Source organism: Mobula birostris, chromosome 9, assembly GCF_030028105.1.
Source record: "Mobula birostris isolate sMobBir1 chromosome 9, sMobBir1.hap1, whole genome shotgun sequence".
Lineage (NCBI taxonomy): Eukaryota > Metazoa > Chordata > Chondrichthyes > Myliobatiformes > Myliobatidae > Mobula > Mobula birostris.
Genome location: NC_092378.1, coordinates 47,686,827 through 47,713,507, shown reverse-complemented (window position 1 = coordinate 47,713,507; position 26,681 = coordinate 47,686,827). Strand labels below are relative to the sequence as shown.

Below are 26,681 nucleotides of genomic sequence, written 5' to 3'. Positions count from 1 at the left end.
ATTTTGTTGTAATTTATTTCTCCATCATTGCCCAAAGTGGTGAAAGGGGCAGTTGTCAGTAAAACAAACTGTATCCCAACCTATATAAATAGCATAAGCATGTTGAAGTGACCATAAGATATAGGAGCTGATTAGGTTAATTGGCCTGTTGATTCTGCTGCATCATTTAATTTCTACTGTTTCTTTTGAACTCCATTTTCTGCCTTATCTCAGTAACCATAGGCACCCCATCAATGAAGAACATATCAACCCTAAGTACATCCAACACCTTGGTCTTCACATCCATTTGTAGCAAAGAATCTTGTGGATTCCCCAACCTGTGTTGAAGAATTTTTTCCACAGCTCAGTTTCGTCAGGATATCCCATTACTCTGAGGCTGTTCTCTCAGATGCAAGACTCACCTGCTTGTAGAAACATCTTCTCCACGTCCACCATATCCAGGCCTTTCAGTATTCGGTAGGTCTCATCTTTCTGAACTCCTTATGAGTGCAGACCCAGAGACATCCAACACTCCTCAGAGGTAAAGCCTTTCATTCCTAGGATTGTCTTTCTGAATAACCACTTGTACAAAAGGAAGGTGTCCAGAAGCAATGGTCACAATCTCAATCTAAGCAGCTGAGAGGGTATTCAGTAATATGATAAAGAGGAATTCCTTCACTCAGAGGGTAGCGATTACAATTCCCAATCACAGATGTCTATGTGGTTTCCATTAAAGAATTCTATGAACCAATGGAGTTCCAGTTATTAGAGGATTCAAGGGATATGGGGATATTGCAGGGACATAGAGCTGGGATAGAAGGTCAAACATGATTTTGATAAATAGCGGAGAAGCTCATTGAACTGAATGACATAACATTTTACATGATTATGATTTGATCGTTTCAACAGAGACATCTTTCTTGAAAATATAAATATACATCACAATATTATAAAATCAGCTGGAGCATGCTGATAGAAAAGCAAATTAAAATGGCAGCATAACATTCCTCTGGAAGGAGGATAAGTTCATTTAAATAGCACTAAAAGTAAAAGGTAGCAATGGAGAGGAGTAAGAACAACAGCCCAACCACAATTTTAAGCGAACCTCCCCACTGACAATCCAACGTAGGTGAATCAAACCTTCCTTTCGATGAGAATGGGCGACAGCATTCTTGTCTGAAAGCTATGCAGGCAAAGGTTTAAAATGTACCGAGTGAGACTTTAAAGAGCAACACTTCACAAAGAGAGCTCACTCAGATGCAGTAACATCATAAGCATCATAAATCCCCACAAAGGGATCTACTTTTATTCTACGAGTACAAAATAAATGAGATGTGCAGGAGAACCAAAAAGACTTTTGCTTTCTGAATAAATAATTTAGTAAGAGAACAGAAGCAAGATGAACACTACCTTATTATTCCCTCCCTAATGCAATATATTATTTTGTAAATCATAGAAATTTTTATAACTTTGCACAGTACTGCTGCCACAAAACAACAATTTTCAAATTCAAGTTTAATCAAGTTCAACTTCAAGTTTAATTGTCCTTCAACCAAACACATGAATGCAGCAAATGAATCAGTGTTCCTTCAGGGCTGAGGTGTAGTCTCACACAGCACAAGGCACATATAGCACATATAATTTCAATAGAAGAAAAACATACAATCACAAAAAGAAATAATACATCCCAAGTCCCTGAGTGTCACGGCCTGTAGATTGATGTTGGTCTCCAGTTACGTTTCTGAAGAACAAGCGTGAAGCAAGCCTCGTCACACTGCCGACAGCTGCAATCCAGCTCACCTTCCACTGGGTGAATACTGGAGGGCAGCAGCAAGAGGAGGAGGCAGCCCCCATCCCAACATGGACACCAACACATCAGCTGCACCTCGGCCCTCTTCCACACTGTCTCTGGTGCCTTGGTCCCGGGCCAGTTGCAACAGGTGACCCTGTGGCTTGAGGGCCTGGTCTGTGCAACTGCAGCAATGCAGCTCACCCACCAATGAACCTGTGAACCAGACTTGCAGTGTTCTACACTATCAAATCATATAGGACGGTAATGATAAACCTGATTCTGATTCTCATTCTAAAGTCAGATTTTCTCACATGATCCAATGTGCCACAGCATATCTCGATCTTCAAACAGAGGCAACACAGGCATCCTAGGATGAAAAATCAGATCCCCCCACCCGGAAAGAAAGTGAGCTCTGTGCAAGCACTCTGAAAGTTCCCTAATATTCTCAAATGCTGAGCAGGAGACAGGCTTTAAATAAAACAATTGACAAAGTGAGGGTCTGGTGTCAGCTAGCAAGTTGGTGGGATTTGTTAAATCACTTAAAAGACAAAATGTTGAGTGAGGAAGAGAACTGGATAATCAAAAGTCGAGTGAGCAAGGAAAAATTGCTTCCCAGATGTGGACAAGGAAAAGGACCCAGAATGCTGCATATTAATACCAGAGGGCATCAGGTAGATGAGTCCTTAAAGTTTATTATCCAGATCTGAGATAGTTGAGAAGCTTGTGTTTATTATCAACTCTTTTTTCAAGTATTCACAGGGGAACAATAAACAGCTTCTTCTTCTTCATCTGCCTTGCGTGTTACACACTTGGGCGATCATGGCTTTCCACATCGAACGATCCCATGCAGTATCAATGATATCTCACACACTTAGGTCTGTTAGTTCTTTCACAGTGTCCAAGTATTTTCTCCTTTGCCTTCCTCTTCCATGTTTCCCAGGCATACAGCTTTGTAATGTATGGCATTCTATTTCTCCCTTTCTGATGACATGGCCCAGGAATTTAAGTTTCCTCTCATTTAATGTTCTCATTTAAGATCTTTTTGTACGGGCACGTTGGAGTACTGTCTTATTAGTGACCCTATCTCTATATGATATTTTCAGCATTCTTCTAAGAAACCACATTTCTGTTGTTTCTAAGTTTCTTTGGAGTTCTGGTGTTATAGTCCATGTTTCGGAAGCATACAGCAAGATTAACCAGATGGAATATTTTAGTAGCCTAAGCCCTGTTGTCATAGAAGTGCATTTGTTGGTAAAAATGTGTTTCATTTTTTGAAAGTTGGTTTTGGCAATGGCAATTCTTCTTTTTATTTCTACTTTACTTCTAGCATCTTGTGATATAAAGCTACCAAGGTAATTAAAGCTGGTCTTTTGTTCAATCTCTTGGTTACCGATGTACAATTGGCAGTTGGGAGTATCCTGCTGTTTTGATATTACCATACATTTGGTTTTTTTACAGTTGACAGTTAGACCAAAATCTGCACTTGTTTGTACTACTTTGTCTAGGAGGATTTGTAGGTCTTCTGCAGCACTTGCTATTAGGGTGGTATCATCTGTAAATCTTATATTGGTGTGTTAACACCTCCAATTTTTATCCCATCTAGGTCTTCTATTTCTCCGAGAATCATTTCACTATAGGTATTAAATAATTCCAGTGAGGCAACGCATCCCTGTCTAACTCCTCTTTGAATTTTAGTCCAACTGCTTATATTATCATACCGCTGTCAATTAGTTCCAATATAAATTTTGAAGCAGTTGTTGGTCCCTTCCGTCAATGTTTGGTTTACCAAGAATTTGAAATAATTTTTCATGTTGAACTTTGTCGAATGCTTTAGTGAAATCAATAAAACATAAAAAGACATCATTGTGATATTCAATTGCCCTTTCTGAAAGCATTTGTAGTATGAAAATTGTGTTCCTAGTTCCTCTATCCTCAATAAACCCACATTGTAGTTTAGAAGTTTCTGGTCTTAACTTGTTTTTAATTCGACTCAGAACAATTCTCAACAAAATCTTTAATATGTGACTCATAAGACTGATTGTTCTATAATTTTCACAGTCAATAGTTCCAGGAATTTGTGGCAGAGTTATAAATATTTCAAGATTTCAAGAGATCGTCAGGCAATACACCAGACTTGTATATGCCATTAAACAGTTCTAAAAGAATATCTATGCCCAGATCTTCTAGACCTTGTATCATTTCCACTGAAATTTCATCAGGTCCAGTGGCTTTACCATGCTTTTCATTGCTTTAGTTATTTCTTCTTTGGTAATAGGTGGGCCAGAATTAGGGTGTTTAATATCTGGGGGTTCCCCTCTATTATCCTTAAACAGCTGCTCTATGTACTGAATCCACCCCTCACATACTTTATCTGGATCTGTCAGTATGGATCCGTCTGCTGGTCTTATGCATCCTGTAGAGGAGATTTTCTTAATTCCAGTAATTTCCTTAATTTTCTTGTGCATTTCTTTGCTGTTGTTAATATGGCCTTCTACTTCATTGTATTTTTGATTCAGCCATTCTTCCTTTGCAATATTGCACAATTGTCTGGTCTGTCTGTCTAGCTGTCTGTATTGCACTTCATTATTCTTCACTAACCTTCTTTGTTCCATCAGATCTAGAATTTCTTGGGTTATCCACCCCTTGTCGGTGTGTTGGATTTCTTGTACTGGGATTATCTCCTCTGCTGATTGCTGTATAGCATATTTAAATCTGTCCCAAATAGGTGTTGTTTCATTTTCGTTGAGGTGTTCTTCTACAACTGTCTTGAATTGTTGCTTAAGTCTGCCATCTTTTTTAAGTTCTCCCAACATATACTTCTTTTTTCTTTTTTCCAGGTTTCAGTTTCTTTAATTTTATTTTAATAGTAGCTATTACTGGATGGTGACCTGAACCACAGTCTGCTCCTGGGTAGGCTGTAGAATTTGTGATATTATTTCTAAAGCGTTCATTGATGGTAATGAAATCTATTTGATTCCTTGTTCTATCTCCAGGGCTAATCCAAGTACATAACCTACGTGGATGGTTTTTCTACCAAGTATTGGTGATCACTTGGTTGTTTCTGACACACCAATCAGTAAACCTTTCTCCATTTTCATTTTTCTCACCTAATCCAAAAGGTCCTATTATGTTATCAACCCTTTCCTGTCCAACTTTGGAGTTAAAATCTCCCATGACTAGTTTTATATCCTGAGATTTACATTGCTCATAAGCACTGTCGAGATCTTCATAAAACTTGTTGATACCCTCTTCATCCGCATTATATGTTGGTGGATAGTCTTGGATTATGCTAATGTTAAAAGGGTTACCCCTTAATTTAACTAAAAGCAGCCAGTCGGATATTGCCCAAAATCCCATAAGACATTTTGTTTAAAATAATTCCAACTCCATACATATGCTATTGACCTCCAGAATATATTATCAGAGAACTATTTTTAGTGAATTTGCCACTGTTGGTCCATCTAATTTCTGACAGGCCTAAGATATCAACTTCCAACCTTTTCATTTCATTTGATGTGTTGTCCAACTTTCCTTTCTGGTAAAGTGTACGGATGTTCCATGTTGCTACCCTTAGCCTTTCCCTATTGCTTACAGTGTCTGGATGACAGTCTGGTGTCACCTGCAGCACACAACTACCCCCACCGAGCGAGGTGTTGTTCTGTTGATTAGAATCAACCCCATTCACGCTGTTGTCTGGTTTCCTTCTTTTGTTTCTTTCCATGATTGACTGGGCAAAAATTTCAACAGTGGTTTGTCGTTGCCTTCTGTTGCCGCAGTGCTCATCTAACTAGAGCACTTGACCTCTACTGGTGTTCCCAATGGGGAATCATACACTTGACGTCGCCCAACCTTTGCCATTGTTGTACAAAGACAATCCTCCACCAAAGTTTGGAATCCATCTCCCTGCTGCCGAAAACTTCAGTGATTGTAGGTGACACCACCACCATTGGTCTGGTTATTTTACTGACGCCAAACACTCGCCATAGACAGAGCACCTCCAGCGAGACAGGGCGCACCCGGACTTAAGTCCTACGTGAAGGCGGAGCTGACTTGGGTGGGAGAAGCTATATAATCGCTATTGGCATTTGCTGCTATTTAGTCTGGACCTAACCACCCCATACACCCCCGCTAAACAGCATAATCTTTAAATTACAATTACTATTAATAATCACTTAATTAGCATACACAGTATAAACAACGCTTCCAAAACACATATTTTATGTGCATGTGTGAATGTTGAATAGATAATTTTTTTCATCTGGAACAAGATAATTGGGGAAGATTTCACAGCAAGAACACTGTCAGACCATAGCTCAGTAGTATCAGTGCAGGCTTTGATGATTTATATTAAAGAAATAATAGTCACTGTCTCTTAAATCCATGCTTCATTTATCAGGAAGCAGCCTGCCTTCAGGCTAAGTCTAAGAGATATCAGCTTTCTGTAAGTGCATCTCCAATTGGAAGCAACTGCATTGTAAGTCTAATTAAAAGGGGATTCTCAAATCTCTCATTGGCTTACAACTCCTACTTCTGTAAAATAGGAATCAGTCCTGGAGTAAACTATAAGGCACATGACAGAGCTCAGTATTGCTACTGAGGCATGGAGTGTATGAAAGAGGAGAGACAAATACAATGTTTTTTTCCCTGAGACTCCAGCAATTTGTACCACTAATTGTAAATGGTGGAACTACAGAGAATTGGTCCTCCATCTGAAATCCATGTAGGCTGTTTTGACTTTGCTCATTTTTCATGATTGTCTGATCTATATTTAGCTGCTTATTACACACTGAAGTGAACGGTGGATTGAAGGATAAGGAGTGATTGAAACAATGTTGTCCATTTATACAGTTCCGTTGAGGTCAAGTATATTAGAAAGCATTGATCAGTATGTTTGTAACAGGGAGGAAAGCCTCACTCTTACACAAAATAGAATCAATGTCCCATCCATCCCTTTACTGATATCACTGTGTCACTCTTGACCTTTGCAGAGTGGTCTCCCTGCCGGAGATTGGATTGTGACGTAACTGCGATGTGTGGCTCAGATAGGTCAGGATATCCGGTGTGTATCTGCGTGCCAGGCTGGAGTGAATCAGAGACCGGATGTTATGGTAAGTCTGCACCGTACACATAGATCACAGGCACCATTTTCTGACTGGAACAGTGGATATGGATGCACAGCAGAAGGAAGTTGGAAGTTGTACCATTGATTCAAGGTTCTGCTTGACTGACTACCTCAGCCGTGAATTCAGAAATTCATTTGGGTCCAAATCATCCGTATGCCTTTAGACACCATGTTGTACAGGGCAGAATGAGGCACTTCAGTCCATCACAACCTACCTTCCACATATGTGAAGAATAACTTACGGCAACCATTTATTTTGGGATATGGTAGGAAAACAGAGAACCCAGAGGTAAGCTAATACTGCCACACAAAGGATGTGCTAACTCCACACAGACAGTGCCCAAGATCAGGGTCAAAGGCTGTTCAATGCCTTTTTAAGTAAAGAGAATCCATTTGAATATATCAATCAGACTGTGTTATACAGTATTTGTCATCAGTCCCTTCAGTTTATTTCTTTCTTTATTTAAAGGGGATAATTGAAGTTTTCTCACCAGCCACCCAATACACCCTGACTAATCTTGCACACATCTTCATTGTTAACTGTAAAACAAACATATACTTTACTTAACAGAATGGAAGACTTCTGTACTATTAACATCCCTTTGTTTAGTTTATCATGTTGCCTCTGGACATTATCAAGCATGCCACATTTATCCCAATCAAGTTCCCTACACTTGCTGTTCCCTTGTTCATTAGTAACGTGTAGTGATACATTAATCATGATCAATATACATTCTATCAGCACACTTGCTCATCCACATCAGAAACAGAAGCAGCAATAGGCCATTTCAACCCTTATTTATGCCTGGTCAAGCATTCACTAAGATTTCAGCCAATCTTTCTCCTCAGTACCACATCCTTACAATAAAACTTGTTCCTGTTGATGTCTGAATATTTGTGCTGAGTCTTCGCAGGCTTCATGTATAGACAATTCTGATGATTTACTGCTTTCTGGTTGACATTTGCAACTCAGAAGTGAAAATCTGGAGCAAAACACAGGTTTTTATTTTGATTTTTCTCCCCTCAGTCTCAAAGACATTCACCAATTACAATTAGCCTACCTTTATTATTAAATTCCAGGTCTCCAACATACGAGTATGTTCCCACAGACTGCACTGATGGAAATGTGATCACTTCAAAGATACTGTTAAACTTCATTTGTGCTTTCAGATGGATGTTAGCTCCCATGATTCTATTTGAAAGACCATAGAGTAGATTTATCCAGTTCCCCTCAAGCAACTCGACATCAGTGGGCATACAGTACATTCCAATACTTTGCTGCATGTGGGTGTAATTTGGTTGTTTGCTAAGGAGGTGTGAATGGAGTTCAATGCTCTGCAGTTATCTCCATTCTGACCTTCCATCTATCATAAGATCAGTCAGATGTGGGCACAACTGCACAATATTCAATGCTATTCACAACTTTTCAGAAAGCAGCCAGACTATTCCTGCATGCAGCAAGACTAGGTTGAGATAAGATATAACTATATATCCGTAACATTCAATGACATTTATCATTAATGAGTCTCCCACTATAAATGTCTGGGGTCACCAATGACCAGAAATTCAAGTGGGCTGGTTACATAAATACCATGGTTGAAAGTGTAGTTCAGACGTTAGGACATCCTGATACTCAGAGCCTTTCCACCAGCTAGAAGACACAGGACTGGAGTGTGATGGAATTAGAGCAGTAATTAGCCTGATTGGATTGATCCTAATTTTGGTGAACAGGGCACAGATAGGCAATTTTCCACATTGCTGGGTGTTGTAACTTACCTCTTATCAGGCCAGGTCTGTCTGGAGTCAGACTGGAACCTGTAACCTTTTGCATCAGTGAGAAATGTTCCATGAAGCAATAGCTGACACTTGGTTGCCTGGAAATTCTTTCTGAAGCTCAGTAAGGTTTCATACCAGAGAATCCATCTACTCACCTGTTTATCTCTCCTTCTGCCTTCTTGCCCAGACATTAGGAACATGGTGCAGACTGTAAATGCCAATATCACAGGACCCAACATCACACTGATGTGGGTAGTCAATCCACTTCCAGGAATTGTGATCCTCAGCTATCGAATCAACGCCAATTGCACAAACCATGCAGGTGGGGTCCAGCAGATTCAGAGCTCCCGGCCTGCAGACACGACCACTTTAGTTTTAACAGGTAAGGTGTCCCAGATCCACTCTCATCCTGTAGCCATTGCTTACCACCTGAGGCCTTCCTTCCATAAATCTGTTACAGTAACCAAGCCTGCGAAACTTGCAGAAATCACATTCATTAAAGGGGCTTTTATTTCTGCTATGAGTTTCCTTTACCAGACAGCAATTGAATTTTTTGGAATTATTTCTGATGCAGCCCCTTCCTGGATAAAAACAGGCAGACCGTATGTACAACTAGAGTGTTCAGCTGATAACCCCGCCAAGTTCCAGATTAATGCCATCATGTGAAAAGCTGCAGTGGAGATTAAAGTTTTGGTTTGGTGGTGTGTGCTGTGGTGCTTAGGAACTGGGGAAGTGAGTGGGGTGTGGTGATATAGACATGGAATGGGGTGGTTGGAAGTCAGTTTTGGTGTTGTGGTGTGGTATTGTAGGGGTAGAGATGGGTAGTGCAAACAGAAGAGGTGTGAGCCTGTAGAAGGCTGTGGAGTAAGGAAGGATATTCAGTGATGTAGAGGGTTGGTTGTTAGGTGGACTGTTATAGGAGTTATTGAGATGAGGTTATGTAGGGGAAGCAGTGGGAGTGGTTTTGTGGGAATGTGGGTAGTGCAGTGTTGTAGTGAGAGAATGGAATAGTCAAAGTGGAGATACTGTCAGGATGATGTGATGTGATGTAGAGCCAGAGTGGGTTAAATGGGGGGTTGGTACTGTAGGGTAGATTTATATCGTTGGATGAGGTAGAGGAAGTGAGGTTGTGGCTGTTATTGAGATGGGGGGTAAGGGAAGTAGAGCTGGGTGGGATGTAGTTAGACATAGCTGGGTGATGTAGTAGTACAATGGTGGATGATGGAGATGGGGCTGTTCTGGGAAAGAATGTGGTGGTGTAGGAGAGTGGATACTTGGGAAATAATGGAATGGGTCAAGACAAGGTAAATGGAGGGTGATGTGTGAGAGAAGGGCTGGAGGAGGGTGATTGTGGTGTGGAGGGGTGTGTGTGTGAGTGGGAGAAAATAAATCCATGGATGAAAGCAGTAAAGGGCTTGAATTTGGAGACAGAGCTTTGCCTGCTTTTCAGGGAGAGACAGAAACCGATTACAAATGAAGCAAGGACTCCCAGGCCCAGAGACTGAACACTCACCTCAGCAACAAACACTGAGAGATGCTCGGGACTGTTCAGGAGACTCCCTCCCGTCAGGACACAGATGCAGAGATCTCTGCTTTGGGGAGTAGCCTCACAGTTTTACAATTTCAGTGAGCTGCAACAGATGCTTCTCCTGGAGTTAGTTGGCAAAATTGAACACAGATCCTCATTAAGGCTGCCCAACTCCAGAACTACCCTACCTCCATTCATATTTCATCTATAATATCGTCATGTCTCCTCAGGTACTTGGCTTTCAAAAATGATTGAATGGACAGAGGGGAAACGTATAGGTCTATGGAGGATCTCAACTGAATTCCTCCTTAAGGCTACCCAACTCAACAACCACTATACCACCATTCATGCTTCACCTATATCAATGTGACATTTACTCAAGTGCTGGGTTTTTAGAAATAATTTAATGGAGAGAGGGGAAATGTGGAGGTCTATGGAAGAAATAGCAGAGCTGAAGTTTGAGAATGATGTTGATTAACATGAAGAAGGATGAGTACAGAATTCCAAAGAAATTTTAGGGCTGAGGGAAGCCTTGGAGATGAGGAGGGGAGAGACAACTTAGGAATTTAAAAATGAAAATTAGTTTTCAAAATGAATGGATGCATACAAGGGATTTCCCATGCACAGTGATGATAGATAAGGTCTGAAGTCAGGTACAGTGGTAGAGTTTTGGATGAGTGTTACTTCAGCGGGTGTGTGATGTGGAAGGGAGCTCAGCAGACCACCAATGGCATGAAAATAAAACAAAATGAATATGATGGAAGTCTGAAAGACGTGAAAAATAAAGGTCAGGCAGCATCCGCGGTGAGAGAAACAGAGTTAAAGTTTCTAGTTAGAACTGCTAACGGTGTGCTCAATGGAGAAACAAAACACTGCTGATAGTGGAATCTGTACAAAACACTGGGGGAGCTCAGTGAGTCAGGAAGCATCCTTGGAGAGGAATGGATCTTCAGTTGCTCTGGAAACAGTGAAGGGCTCAAGTCTGGAAGAAGACTGAGACTGGTTCTCTGGGCATCAAACACGTTACAAGAAAAACAGGACAAAGCAGAGACTCCCAGTCCCAGTGACCGGAAACTTGCCTCAGCAACACACACTGAGAGTTGGAGGTTCTCAACCCGCAACATCGACAGTTCCTTTTCCTCCTCGGTGCTGTCTGCACTGCAGAGTGCCTCCAGCAGTTTGTACTTCTGCTGATGGTGTGCTGAACTTGTGGTTCATTGCAATACATTGCCATCATCTATTTGTTAAATTTTCAGAGAAGGTGAGAGCTTTTCATGGAAATTATCTTGCAGATATTTTACAACTTACTTTGTTAACTTGAATCTCAGGTCTGGGCTCCCTGTCTACTTGTACGACCATCATCCAGGTAAGCACCTCCTCAGACGGCCTGGTGACCTCCCGACCTTTCACCTTCAACATCCACTCTGGTGAGCCTCTCAGTTCTCTCTCATTTTGAAATCCTCTGCACAATGTATAGATTCAATTGGTGATTATTTTATTATCAGTCACAGTCATACTTTATTGATCCCGGGGGAAATTGGTTTTCGTTACAGTTGCACCATAAATAATTAAATAGTAATAAAACCATAAATAGTTAAATAGTAATATGAAAATTATGCCAGGAAGTAAGTCCAGGGCCAGCCTATTATCACTTTTACTGAGATCCAGTGAAAATCTTTGTAGTCAGATCACTCTATGTAGGTACACTGGGGTAGTACAATGTCATGGAAATAAAAACACAATGTAGAATATAGTGTTACAGTTACAGAGAAATTGCCTTGATGGTCAATAAATGAAATGCAAGGGTCATGACAAGGTAGATGGTGAGATCAAGAGGTTTTTGTTATTGTACAAGAGGTCCATTCAAAAGTCTTATAACAGTGGAATAGAAACTGTCCTTAAGTCTTGTGTTGTGTGTTTTCAAGGTTCTGTATTTTCTGTCCAATGGGAGGGGGTAGAAGAGAGAATGACTGGACTGGGAGGGACCCTGCTTTTGGCAGAGTTGTTGTCATAACAGGCTGTGATGCATCTAGAGAGCTGCTGTGCTCTCTCAAATTCAAGTTGACATTTGTAGGCAATTGCTTGACAACAGCATTGGGCATAGAAGATGGTAAAAAGTGAGTTAGTACAGTAGATGACAACTTCCCTAGGTTATCTTGTAAGAACCTTATAGAAAAATTGACAGATGATCCCTGAAACCTCCTTCAAGAACCAACATACATTTGGAAGAGGGATCTGTAGAATTTAGGATGTGACCAACTCTCATATATATCTGTCTCTCCATCTTGCTGTCTCTCTTTCTGTCTACCTCTGTCCTTCTTTGTCTCTCCATCTCTGCCTCGCTGTTTTTCTGTCTTTCTATCTCTCTCACTCAGTTTCAAGCACACTATCTCTCTGTTTCTCTCTTCACCCCTTCTTTCTATCACCCTCATTATCCCTCATCCTGTGTCCCACACAGTCCCTCACACTATCACTTTCTATATTTTGCTGTCTCTCCCATTCTCTCTATTTCTCTACCTCACTATCTCCCATTCTGTCTCTGTCTTTCACCTCCCCATAACTCTCTCTTTGACTGCATGTTTAAAAATGGGTGTGAAGCCAACAGAGTGGAACAATGGGCTCAAGGGAAGCATCTGAGACAAGTGAGCATTGTAAAGGGTATTTTTTTCACTAAGCTGCCTAGTGACAAACTAACCAGCTATTGAATTAAAGTTGATTTTGGTTTTGACCTTATCTTGCCAGGTTTAAATAAGTTGAACAGATAAAGTGTTAAAAACATAAGGTTTGAAAGATGTGGCATTGTTTTAGTAGAATATCAATGACAATTAAAATTGACCCCAACACGCCCCTGCTTCTTAGATGTGGATGAATGTCTGCAGGACAATGGCGGCTGCTCCCAGCTCTGTGTGAACACGGTGGGCAGTCACCACTGTGACTGTCACCCAGGATACACCCTGAGACCCGGAAACAGAACAACATGCACAGGTTTGACCTTTTACATTTCATCCTTGAGGAATTCACTCCAAATATTTTCCTTTTTCAAAAGTAAATCTTTAGATTCTATAATGACATGTTCTCGTCAATTTGTGGAAGAATTGGATGAGGTTATTCAGCTATAAGAGCCTGCTTCATCAATCAATGTGATCCCCTACCTCACTACCATAAACTGGCTGTCTTCCCCATACCCCTTGAAGCCTCTTGTGTCTGGAAATCTCACTACGTCTTTCTTAAATATAATCCAATCACCTGACAGAAATTTCCATCCTCTGACTGAAGCAATTTCACTTCATCTCAGTCCTGAATGTTGTGCCCATTTCCTGACACTGACCCCTGGTTCTGGGCATGCCCAGTACGGGAAACCTCCTCTCTGCTGTAGCCTGACAGAAGCTGTAGACTTGGAAGAAGTGAAAGTGCTACTGAAGAAACAGAAAATCCTCTTATTGGGACTTTTGTCAATTTCTACATTTGGACCTTGTTACATGTCTGAGCTGTTGGAATGACTCCATAGGACACACTGTAGACTGGTCACACGGACAGAAATTATAACCAGGTCTACACTTCTCTTCCACCTTCCCTCCATCTCCGGTTGTTTACTTATCTACTCTTTTCAGATGTCAACGAGTGTGCGGATCCTGCGCTGAATCAGTGTGACAGCAATGCTCAGTGTCTGAACTCGATGGGGTCCTACCACTGTGAGTGCAAATCCTATTACAGAGGGAATGGGACACACTGTGAAGGTGAGTGACAAAATAGCAACCTCAGCCTCCTTGCCCGTGATATATCAGATGTCATTCATGACAATCGATTAGGGCAGCTTTTCTCCCTAATGCTTGGATGGAAAGGCTGTTCTATTTAAATGTTTATGATCATTGTGTGAATAAATGTAAAGCAGTGGGGTATAGGAAAGGACAAAAAGGAATTCATGGCTGTTCAGTGATTCATATTGTCTTTCTTTGGTTTCAGGTTGCTTTTGTCCACCAGAAAGTATCCCAGGAACTGTGGATCTGCAGGCTCTTTCAAGGAATCCCTGTCCCTGTGTATCTGGTTTCATCGTGTCCAATAATTTCCCCAGCTACTACCAGAATAGTGCGGACATGTACTGGTTCTTCAACCTGGTCCAGGTGTCTAACTCCACTCACCTGTACACAGGTAACACTCTGTCTCCAAAGATAAAGCACCATCCGATGACCAGAGAGCAGATGCTGGGTAGGAAAGGAAGAGCTAGTTCCACAATCCAGATGTGGATTGAAGCGTTTCAAAGAGTTTTCATCACTGGTGTTCCAAACTCATCCATCTATTTCAAGACTTTGCCTTTGGTCATATGGTGTCAGTCACTGTAATCAGTCATCAAATGGTTGCTATAGTACACACAATTGTCTGGGTTATGGAAACCGTTCTTCCATTCCCTAGTCTCACTTATCTGAGCGAGCAAACATAATAGTCACTGTGAGAAGAAAAACAAACCTTGGTTATTCCTCCAGACACGTTCACAGGAATGTTTATTGGATTTATCTTTAAATCATTGAGGAAGGATCATTCAGGAAGCATATTGCAAATTCAGCAGTAACAAGATTGAGACATGGATGGCACATTTAAGAGAGTTTGCTCTAATCCAGCTGGTTTACAAGGGGTGGAATCATTAATTAAGTATGGGTGACTTCATGGAAATTTGTCAAATTATCCTACATCCAACAAATAGTGCAGCTCCTGTCAGTGTCCTGTCACAGTGGGACCCAGCTGATTACATTTAGAAATTATAGGCATATCACTGACTGATAACATAGTGTGATGTGATTTTGTAAACTTTAAATCTCTTTTCAATTTTGTTCACACCCTGAGGGAAAAAAAGGATTCTGGCAAGAAGTTACAGCATTGCTTTCTTGAAACGCAGCCGTAGAATGAAAGGGTTAATGTATGAGGGGTGTTTGATGGCAATGGGTCTGTACTCACTGGATTTCAGAATAATGAGGGGGATCTCACTGGACCCAATCCAATATTGAAATACCTTGATAGATTGGACGTGGTGAGTATGCTTCCTATAATAGGGGAGTCGAACACCACAGAGCATAGCCTCAGAATACAAAGACATCCCTTTAGATCAAAGTTGAGCAGGAGTTACCTAACCAAGAGTTAAGGCTGTAAAAGCCAAGAAATTGGGTATATTTAAAGTAAATGTTGATAGGTGATTGATTAGTAAGTATGTCAAAAGTATGAGGAGAAGTCAGGAGAATGAGGTTTTGAGAGATAATACATTGGCCATAATAGAATAGCATAGCAAACTTGATGGGCCAAGTAGCCTAATTCTGCTCCTATGTCATATACTCTTATGGTCTTTATGGACAATCTGCTGAAGGAACGAAACAGGTTAAGGAGCACCTGTGGAGGAAAATGAACACTTGACATTTCAGGTCAAGATCTGTCACCTAAGTAGAAATAGGAGAGGACAGATAGCCAGCATAAATATATATGGGTACAGGAGGGGCAAGGCTGGCAAGTGATAGGTGGATCGGGTGAAGAGGGGTCATTTGTCAGTTGTTATCTGGTGAGAGAGAGAAGAGGCTGAGATAAGTGGCATCAGCACTTAGGTCTTAGTTGCAAAGTATCTGACGGAAAAGATAGGACTCGTTTTAATATCCTTCAGGGAAAAGTAACTTTCATCTTCCAGTCCCCCATCAATTTATTGACAAATCAGCAATGCATAAAATTCAAGGCTTGGACATATTCTCACAACTCCGAAGGACAACTTGAACCTGGAGCATTTTTTTCAGATAGTAGAATGCTCAATGTGAGACAGGTGCATCTCTACATATCAAATGCATACAATAGCACTAAGCATGTCTAAAACTGTGTGTCAGCTGTTGAGAAATGGAACTGCAACTAACTAGGGAACATGTTTTACCTTCAGGAATCCGATTCAGGGTGGACTTGTTGACTGTGACATCCCAGGAAGATCACATCTCCTTTGGCTGTGGAATGAATCCTGATCAAGACGTGCGATTCTCTTTGATTGAGGAAGAATTAGGCATTGGCACATTTCGTATCTCCAACTGTACTAACATGTGGGTCCATTTTCATTCTGGTCCACACGCACCAAACACAAAGTTCAACATTTATTATGAAATGGGTGAGTTCTGCCTCAGTTTTCTCTCACTTCTTCTTATCACATTATCATCAAAGCGTCACGATTGTGAACCACAGCTTCTCAAGTTTAAAAAATCCTTCACTCCCAGTACTGTTCCAATAAATCTTTTCTGCAGTGTTTTCAAAGATGTGACCTTCTTCAAATTTGATATCCAGAACTGGATATAATAACCAGAGGTTCACAAAAATTTAAATTGATATCCTGGTTTTTGTACTTACTTCAATGTAAATATAGTCTCTTGCAAATTAATTTCAGATTATTAAATTATTTTACCACCTTAAAAGATCTCCATATGCAGATATTGAGGTATCTGTACCTGTATTCTCTTTAAAGTGGTACTATTAAATTGATTTTCCTTCTATGAGTTGCATCTGTTTTTGTCTCTTGTGTTTATCCATCAGCTCTGCACTTTCCTAAAGTCCATCGCTGTGCTCTTCATTATTCACTGAGTCTTATGTTATCATCACCCCTAAATTTGTACAATCTTCATTTGTACAATCTTGAGGGAGTTAGATATGGCCCTTGTGGCTAGGGGGATCAGAGGGTATGGAGGGAAGGCTGGTGCAGGGTTCTGGGTTGGATCCATGATCATCATAAATGGTGGTGCAGGCTCGAAGGGCCGAATGGCCTGCTCCTGCACCTACTTTCTATGTTTTCTATGTTTTCATCTGGGTCTTTCTACTCTGATCCTTCTGTGGTGTGAGTTTGCTGCTGTGACACTACTCATCAAGCTGATATACCTTGCTCCAGTACACCTTCTTGTCACCATCTGAAATTCTGCCAGTAGTTGTTTCATCAGAAAATTTACAGATGGCATTTCAGCTGTGCCTAGCCACACAAGTCGCGGGTGTAGAGAAAGTAGAGCAGTGGGCTAAGCACACAACCTTCAGGTGTAACAGTTTTGATTATCAGTGAGGTGATGATGTTATTTAGATCTGCAAACACTGCGGGCTTCCGGTGAGGAAGTCAGCAATCCAATTGTAGATGGAGGTACAGAAGCCCAGGTTCTGGAACTTTTGGATCAGACTTGTAGGAACGATTGTATTAAACACTGAGCTGTTGTCAATAAACAGCAGCCTGACATAAGTATTAGTATTGTCCAGGTGATTCAAGATGAAGAGCCAGTGAGATCCTGTCCACTGTAGACCTGTTGTGGCAATAAGCAAATTTCAGTGGGTCCAGGTCCTTACTAAGACAGGGGTTGATTCTAGCTATTAACAAACTGTCAAAGCACTTCATCACCATAGATGTGAATTCTGTACTTTATACTTTATTGTCGCCAAACAATTGGTACTAGAACGTATAATCATCACAGCGATATTTGATTCTGCGCTTCACTCTCCCTGTATTACAAATATTAAATATTAAAAATATTTCAAATAGTTAAAATCAGTAAATATTAAAAATTAAATTATAAATCATAAATAGAAAATAGAAAAATGGGAAGCAAGGTAATGCAAAAAAAACCGAGAGGCAGGTCCGGATATTTGGAGGGTACGGCCCAGATCCGGGTCAGGATCTGTTCAGCAGTCTTATCACAGTTGGAAAGAAGCTGTTCCCAAATCTGGCCGTACAAGTCTTCAAGCTCCTGAACCTTCTCCCGGAGGGAAAAGGGATGAAATGTGTGTTGGCTGGGTGGGTCTTGTCCTTGATTATCCTGGCAGCACTGCTCCGACAGCGTGCGGTGTAAAGTGAGTCCATGGACAAAAGATTGGTTTGTGTGATGTGCTGCGTTGTGTTCACGATCTTCTGCAGCTTCTTTCGGTCTTGGACAGGACAACTTCCATACCAAGTTGTGATGCACCCTAGAAGAATGCTTTCTACGGTGCATCTATAAAAATTAGTGAGGGTTTTAGGGGACAGGCCAAATTTCTTTAGTTTTCTCAGGAAGTAAAGGTGCTTGTGGGCCTTCTTGGCAGTGAACTCTGCTTGGTTGGACCAAGTCAGGTCATTTGTGATATTGACACTGAGGAACTTAAAGCTTTTGACCTGTTCCACTTACGCACCACTGATGTAAATTGGGTCATGCAGTCCGCTACTCCTTCTGAAGTCAACAACCAATTCCTTCGTCTTGCTGGCATTGAGGGATATGTTATTGTCTTCGCACCATGCCACCAGGTTCTTAATTTCCTCTCTGTACTCAAACTCATCATCACCCGAGATACGGCGTACAATTGTTGTGTCATCAGCAAACTTATTTATTGAGTTTGATGGAAACTTGGCTACACAGTCATGGGTGTACAGTGAGTACAGCAGGGGGCTGAGTACACAGCCTTGTGGGGCACCGGTGCTCAGAGTAATTGTAGAGGAGAGCTTGTCCCCTATTTTTACAGCCTGGGTCCTGTCTGTGAGGAAGTTGAAGATCCAGCTGCAGACCTGAGTGCTAAGGAATCAGTTTATTTGGAATGATGGTATTAATGGCAGAATTGTGGTCAATGAAAAGGAGCCTTACATATGCATCTTTATTCTCCAGGTGTTCTAAGGAAGAATGTAGGGACAGAGAGATGGCATCTGCCGTTGACCTGTTGCTCCAGTAGAGGAATTGCAAAGTGTCGAGGTTGATCGGTAGGCTATGGTTGATGTGTGCCATAACCAATCTCTCGAAGCACTTCATAGCAATTGATGTCAGAGCCACAGGTCAATAGTCATTCAGGTATGCCATCTTGCTCTTCTTCGGCCCTGGGATTATCGTTGCCTTCTTAAAACACGAGGGGATCTTAGACTGAAGCAAGGAGCAGTTAAGTTTGTCAGGAAGAGAAGCGCCACAGTTATTGATATTCCCAGCCTTTTCTTTGCGCCCAGTGATCTCATTTAGACCCTGCCATAGTCTACTGGCATCCCTTTGGTTAGCCTGGGCTTCCAACTTGGCTCGATATTGCCTCTTGGCACCTTTAATGGCTCTCTGGAGTTCACACCTGGATTCTGTGTAGCGACTGGTATCCCCGGACCTAAAAGCTGCAGCTCTAGCCTTTAAAAGGGACTTGACCTCATAATTCATCCAAGGTTTCCGGTTAGGGAATACCCGGATCATCTTGCGAGACACACAGTCCTCCGTGCATTTCCAAATAAAGTCCGTGACAGCTGAGGCATACTCATCGAGGTTAGCTGCCGAGTCCTTGAATACTAACTAGTCCACCGATTCAAAGCAGTCATGGAGGACCTCATCCGTTTCCTCTGTCCAACGCAACACTACTTTTGACACCGTGACTTCCCACTTCAGTTTCTGTTTGTAAGCCGGGAGGAGGTGTATGGCCTGATGGTCCGATTTTCCAAAGTGAGGTCGTGGGACGGAACGGTAGGCATCCTTGACTGCTGTGTAGTAGTGGTCAAGTATATTCGGGCCTCAAGTGGGGCAGAAGACATGTTGGTATAACTTTGGCAGCGCCTTTCTGAGGTTGGCCTGGTTAAAGTCCCTGGCTGTAATGAGCAAAGCCTCCGGATACCTGGTCTCAAGTTCACTGATGTTGGCATACAGTATGTTCAGAGCACACTCCACGTCTGCCCAGGGGGGAATATAGACCACTGTCAGTATGACCGAGGTGAATTCCCATGGCAGATAGTAGGGACGACACTTCACAGACAGGTGTTCCAGGTCTGGGCTGCAGGAACTTGTCAGTGCCACTGTGTCTGAGCACCACGCAGTGTTGATCAGTAGACAGACACCACCTCCCCTCATCTTGCCCAAAGACGCTGTGCAGTCCATCTGATGGATCGAAAATCCCTCCGGTCGGATGGCACAGTCGAGGGTGGCAGGGGAGAGCCAGGTCTCGGTGAAACAGAATACACAGCAATTCTGCATCTCCCTGCAGTAGGTGAGTCTCCCTTTAAGATCATCCACCTTGTTCTCTATGGCTTGCACATTAGCTAGTAGGATGGTGGGCATAGGGACCCTGTAGCCCCTCAGCTTCAATCTGACCAGCAGCCCAGCAATGTTCCCACACATCCTCGGTAAGTAGTGCATCTTTCCAGGTCTCCATCGATGCAGTGTGTTGTTGTCAGCTCTTTGAGGTAGGTGGATGCATCCCGCGGGAATCGATCGGCGGGTCACGTCGTCGTGTGCTCCAGGTCGGGCCGAGTAATGGGAGAGGCTCCGCTGCCACTTCCAGCTGCCGGAGACCCAGGCTGCCGATTGGGTCAGGCCCCGAAGCCGACTCTTAATCCCGGATGGCCAGGCTCCTTGCTGAAACGAATCCTTAAGCCGAGTCACAGTTGCGGAGGCCTCCGCTCCAATCGAGCCTCAGGCATTCTACTGGATGGTCGTCGTTAAGGCAGCTTACCTTGCTCTTCTTGGGCACTGGTATGATTGTTGCTCTTTTGAAGTAGGAGGGAACTAATGACTGTAGCAAAGAGAGATTGAAAATATCCATACCCATTAATTTCTGGATTTGAGAACAGTCCAATATTGTCTGTAAGTTCAAGCTGAGTCAAACTGATTGGGAAAAATTGCAAATCGAGACTCCCAATGATTGGACGTTTTAGAAGCTTAAGTAATTTAATTTATGAAATATTGTTATTAACGATGTCTTTCTCAGGCACATCTTTGCCTCTTTCAACTCATTGCTTGTGTGACTGGGTGTACTACATTTATATGATTTGTTTCAAGGAGACAGCTGGGCCTCATTGTGGATTATGTCAATAAGGGCTTTAACATTACAACCCTTAATGTCCTCCCATCGTTGTTGGTGAGGAAGATCACAATTCTCACCACCATTATTCCAGCACTCTTTAAGATGTAAACTCTTGTTGAAAATTATTTCTCCATCATTGTCGAAAGCGGTGAAGGGGGCAGTTATCAGTAAAACAAACTGTGATCCAAGCTCTATAATAGCATAGACACTTTGAAATAACTGTAAAAACATAAGATATTAGAGAAGATTAGGCTAATCGGCCAATTTGAATCCGCTGTGCCACTTATTACTACTTTCTTTTTAACCCTATTTTCCCACCTTTTCTCTGTAACCTTAGACACCCCAACAATGAAGGACCTATCATTCTTAAACACCCAATCACTTGGACTTCACACCCTTTACGGCAACAAATTGCATGGATTTTTCACCATCTGGCGGAAGAAATTTCTCCTCATCTCAGTTTTTTAAGGGATGTCCATTAGACTCAGAGGATACATCCTCTCCACATCCACCCTGTACAGTCCTTTCAGTATTTGGTTGGTTTCAATGAGATCCCCTTATCATTCTGAAATCCATCTGAGTACGGACCCAGAGACATCAAACACTCCTCAGAGGTTAAGCCATTCATCCCCTTTGCGAATCATCTTTGTGAATAACCTCTTGCACGAAAGGAAGGTGTTCAGTTCCATGGATCACAATCTCCATCTAAACAGCTGTGAAGGTATTAAAAATGTGATTATTGGAACTTCTTCACTCAGAAGGTGGTGATTACAATTTCCAATTGTAGGTGACTATGTGGGTCTTGTTAAAGAATTCTATGATGCAATGGAATTGTGGTTATTAGAGGATTTGAGGGATATGGGGATGTTGTAGGGAAATAGAGAGCTGACATAGAAGGTCAGATGTGATTTTGATAAATAGCACCACAGTTTGATAGGCAGCATGGCCTACTCTTGATCCTAAAACTTACATTCTTATGATTTGATCCTTTCCACAGCATCATCTTTCTGAAAATATAAATATTTAACACAAATATTGTAAAATAATCTGCTGATAGAAAAGCAAATTAAAATTAGCAGGAAAACTTACCTCCAGAAGACAGTAGCAATGGAGAGGAGCAAGAACAGTCTCATCACAATCTTGAGCAAACGTCCCCACTGAGAACACAACATCGGTGAATCAAAGCTTCCTTTCATTGAAAAAGGATGACAGCATTCGAATGGTATGCAGGCAAAGTTTTAAAATGTACAGAAAGAAACTTTAAAGAGCAATACTTCACAATAGATAGCTCACTCAGAAGCAGTAAAGTTATAAACTTAATCCACAAAGGAAACCACTTTTACTCTGCAAGTACAAACTAAATGAAGAGTGCAGGGGAAACAAAAAGACTTTTTCTTTCCAAATAAGTAACTTAGCAAGAGAATAGAAGCAAGATGAACATTGCCTCATTATTCTCCCTCTAGTGCAATATGTTTATTTTGTAAATCATAGTAATTTTTATAACTTTGTATAGTACTGCTGCCACAAATCAATTTTCAAGTTCAAATTTAACCAAGTTCGACTTCAAGTTTAATTGTTATTCAACCAAACACATGAATACAGCAAATGAATCAGTGTTCCTTCAGGGCTGAGGTGCAGTCACACACAGCACAAGGCACATATAGCACATATAATTTTAATAACAGAAAGACATACAATTAAGAAAATAAATAATACATCCCTAGTCCCTGAGTGTCACGGCCTGTAGATTGGTGTTGGTCTGCAGTTACGTTTCTGAAGAACAAGCGTGTAGCAATCCTGGTCACACTGCCGACAGCTGCAATCCAGCTCGCCTTCCACTGGGCGAACACTGGAGGGCAGCAGCAAGAGGAGGAGGCAGCTCCCATCCCAACATGGACACCAATACACCAGCTGCACCTCAGCCCTTTTCTACATTGTCTCTGGTGCCTTGGTCCCGGGCCAGTTGCAACGGGTGACCCTGCGGCTTGAGGGCCTGGTCTGTGCAACTGCAGCAACGCAGCTCACCCACCAGTGAGCCTGTTAACCAGACTTGCAGTATTCTACACTATCACATCATATGGGACAGTAATGATAAACCTGATTCTGATTCTTATTCTCATTCTGAAGCTAGATTTCTTCACATGATCCAGTGTGCCATGGTATATCTAGATATTCAAACAGAGGCAACACAGAAATTCTAGGATGAAAAACCAGACCCCCAGGGAAGAAAATGAGCTCTGTGCAAGCATGCCAGAAGTTCTCTGTGTTACGCGGTCGGCAACAATGAAGTATAGAATTAAGTCAGGTTTTATAAACAAACATAAACATTTATTAAACTCTGCTCAATGATAGTGAAAAGTAAACTAACGACTAACTTAACCAGAAGTTAACTGCCATACGGCAATTTAACAAACAGCCAAACTCTGGAACAGTTCTTAAAGTGGTAAATTCAAACACAGTCTTAAAGTGGTAAATTCGAAAGTCCAAGTGATTTATACAGTCAGTAAGGAGAGACTTCCCTGAAAACTGATTTCTTCGAAGACATGGCGTTACTGCTGATCCCAGCCGAGAGATGCCTTGTCCAAAGAACTCACAACGAAGGAAATGAAACAGCTTAAAGGAACTGACCTTTTTCCTGGAGGGTGAGCACTGCACAAATCTTCCTGATCTTGCAGGGGTTATCTCAGATGCAGGCCACTATTCCTCAACAAAGATTCAATAAGGTCGATCTTTTATAAGACCACCGAACGACACCAACTTTACTCAATCCTTTGGGTTCCTGTGCTTTAGTAAGGTCTTCACTCTCCAATGCTAGACTGTAAAGGTAATTCAAAGGTACAACAAACAAGAACTGGCAGTGACTGGCGAAACTGCTGGTACAACGTGTTTGTACCTTACAGTAGAAAGTAAAAACTCCACTTTAAAATGAAAATGCGTCATGAGACAAAAACGCAGCAAAACTAACTAATGAATCAACTAACGAACTAAACTGCGTGACAACAGGGGTTTCCCTTTATATACCTGTTGGAATATTCCATCATGTGACCTCACACCGGCGGGAAAATTACATCATCCCATCATCACAAGACAATTACATCATGCTCACAAGATACTCAATTACATCATGGTCATAAGACAGTCAGAAGATACCCACGAGGTATGTAACATCTAATATTCTCAAATGCTGAGCAGGAGACAGGCTCTAAATAATACAATTGCAAAAGTAAGGGTATGGTGTCAGCTAGCAAGTTGGTGGGATTTGTTAAATCACTTAAAAGACAAAATGTTGAGTGTGAGAGAGAACCAGATGCTCAAATACAGGGTGAGTGAGCGAAATTGCTTCCCAGATGTTGGGCAAGGAAAAGAAGCACATTTCCAGAATGCTGCACACTAATACAATTCTGTATCAGGCAGATGAGTCTTTAAAATATTAATTTTCCGGATGTGAGATGATAAAGTAGTTTGTGCTTTTTATCAACACTTTTTTCAAGTGTAAAGGGAAAAATAAACAGCATAATCTTTAAATTACAATTATTATTAATTTTCACTGAATTAGCATAAGCAGTGTAAACAATGCTTCCAAAATACATAGTTTATGTCCATGTGTGAGTGTTAAATAGATTGTTTGTTCTTCTGGAACAAGATAAATAGGGCAAATATTAAACTATCTGCACTCCCAGTCCAACAGCTCAGTAATATCAGTGCAAGCTTTGATGATTTGTATTAAAGAAATACAGTGATTGTGTAGGTGTCACAAATAAAATGAAGTGAGATGTTTTATGTTTAATGAAACCCGTAAAACATTTCATTGAACCTAAACATAAAATTGCGCTAAAATCATTACATAACAATGTCATCATGTCAGACAAGCCTCTTAAAGTGAAACCCCAACTCAATGTTGGTAGTTGGGAATTATGTACAGCTACGTTACCCTACACAGGCTGTGCAGAAGTGAAACATGCGTTCGGATTTGGATGCACTGCCAACAAGTATTTCATCCTGGTAAGCAAAAAGAATATCTAAATCTTTTAATGCAGAGTCCAACAGCTGTTAGAAAGTCTGTGCTGCATTTTTCAGTCCAAACAACATGTGCAGAAAATCAAAAAGGCCAAACAGGGTTATCACAGCTGCTTTGGGAATGTCCTCCGAGCACACAGGCACCTGATGGTTGCCCCTAACTAGATTGACTTCGAAAAAATTAACTTTCCGGTTAACTGTGCCAAAAAGTCTTGGATGTGAAGGACAGATTGGAGGTGGTGACCTCATTAAGGTGTCGATAATTGTCCCCCATCGAAGGGTGGCAACCATCATTGGACTTAGGGACCATATGGAGGGGAGAAGCCCAGGGCTATTCGACTGGCATACAATGCAGTTCTATTCCATGTTGCCAGCTTTTCTGGGTCCAGTATATGCAGGCTGGCATAGACTGGCATACCAATTGTGGGAACATGTTGCTGGACCTCATGTTTTGTAACTGTAGTGGAGAATGTGGGCTTGGTGAGGTCTGGGAATTGGTCAAGCATTCGAGTAAACGCACATGCGGTGGTGCAGGCACTTGACAAAGTCTTTGTGGGGAACTTACTGGGGAGAAGGGTAATGACCCAAAGTCCTTGACAACCACAAGCTGATAGTTCTTAAGATTGACTTACAGTCCTTTGGCACACAGGAAATCTGCACCGAGCAGAGGTCTAGCCACATTAGGCAGGACGAAGTTCCATGTGTAACGTTGCCCAATGAAACAGAGCGTCACCTGTCGTGTCCCATAAGTCTGAATGTTGCTGCTATTAGTGGCCTCCAGCAATGTTTCGTCGCTCTTTGTCTTCTCATCAATAGGCGGTGCTGGCAGCACACTCACTTGAGCACCCATGTCACACACGAAGCGTCGCCCTAAAAGGGTGTCTGTAATGAACAGTGGGTGACGCAGGCAGCTGGAACCCACGGTGTTCATAGGTCTCTGACGTCCTGATGCTCTGGCACTGTCGAAGCTGCAAGGTGGTTGGCACTTCCTAGCATTTGTATCAAAGTGAGTGTGGTGAAAACACAGGCATGATGTCGTCTGTTTTGCAGCCATGGGCGTTCTTATATTGGGGGCCTTGCTGACCAGGCTTACTGAGGCAGGGAAAGGAGGAGGAATGATGCACTGCTGCCTGGCTGAGTGTAGACTATCAGCCACTTTAGCGAGCTCCCCATAGTCCGTCGCGGGAGCATTGGCAAGGGCTATGTGAACTTGATCAGGTATTTACTGCATGAAGAGTTCTTTAAAAATAAAACAAGGATGGTGATTTCCCAGGAGAGACAGCATGTGGTCCATTAGCTCCAAAGGCTTGTCATTGTCAAGACCGGTTAAGGAGAGCAACTATTCGGCACACTCAGACTCCAATAGTCCAAAGTTCTGTAAAGGTTGAGTTTTCAGCATCGGTATTTATTGTCTTCAGGTAGATGCTCAAGCAGACTCACCACTCTTGTAGCTGTGAAACTACTGAGTGATACTACCACCTGGTAGAACATAGTGTCATCTGCGGAGATTTCTCGCAGCTTAAACAGGCCTCAATTTTACAAACCAAGCAATGGCACTTTGCTCCCAAAACCCAGGCGGTTTCAAAGCGACTGCATTGGCAGACATGTTCAATAACTCTGGAATTGTCCCAGAGCATCGGGTCACCAATATAGGTTTACGTAAATAAAACAAGTGAGGTGCTTAATGAAACCCATAA

The 26,681-nt window shown here is 41.8% G+C and overlaps 1 protein-coding gene across 4 annotated transcripts in view; it reads left to right on the top strand.

Annotated features, from left to right (window-relative positions):
* The window catches only part of LOC140202740 (uncharacterized), a 201,366-nt gene that overhangs the window by 12,756 nt on the left and 161,929 nt on the right, over positions 1-26,681 (top strand). For all 4 annotated transcript variants that reach the window (XM_072268004.1, XM_072268003.1, XM_072268002.1 and 1 more), the window contains exons 10-16: positions 6,760-6,879; positions 8,857-9,051; positions 11,526-11,624; positions 13,057-13,182; positions 13,809-13,934; positions 14,161-14,346; positions 16,103-16,321. In XM_072268004.1, the coding sequence (XP_072124105.1) occupies positions 6,760-6,879; positions 8,857-9,051; positions 11,526-11,624; positions 13,057-13,182; positions 13,809-13,934; positions 14,161-14,346; positions 16,103-16,321 (1,071 nt within the window). The remainder of the gene's footprint in view (positions 1-6,759; positions 6,880-8,856; positions 9,052-11,525; positions 11,625-13,056; positions 13,183-13,808; positions 13,935-14,160; positions 14,347-16,102; positions 16,322-26,681) is intronic.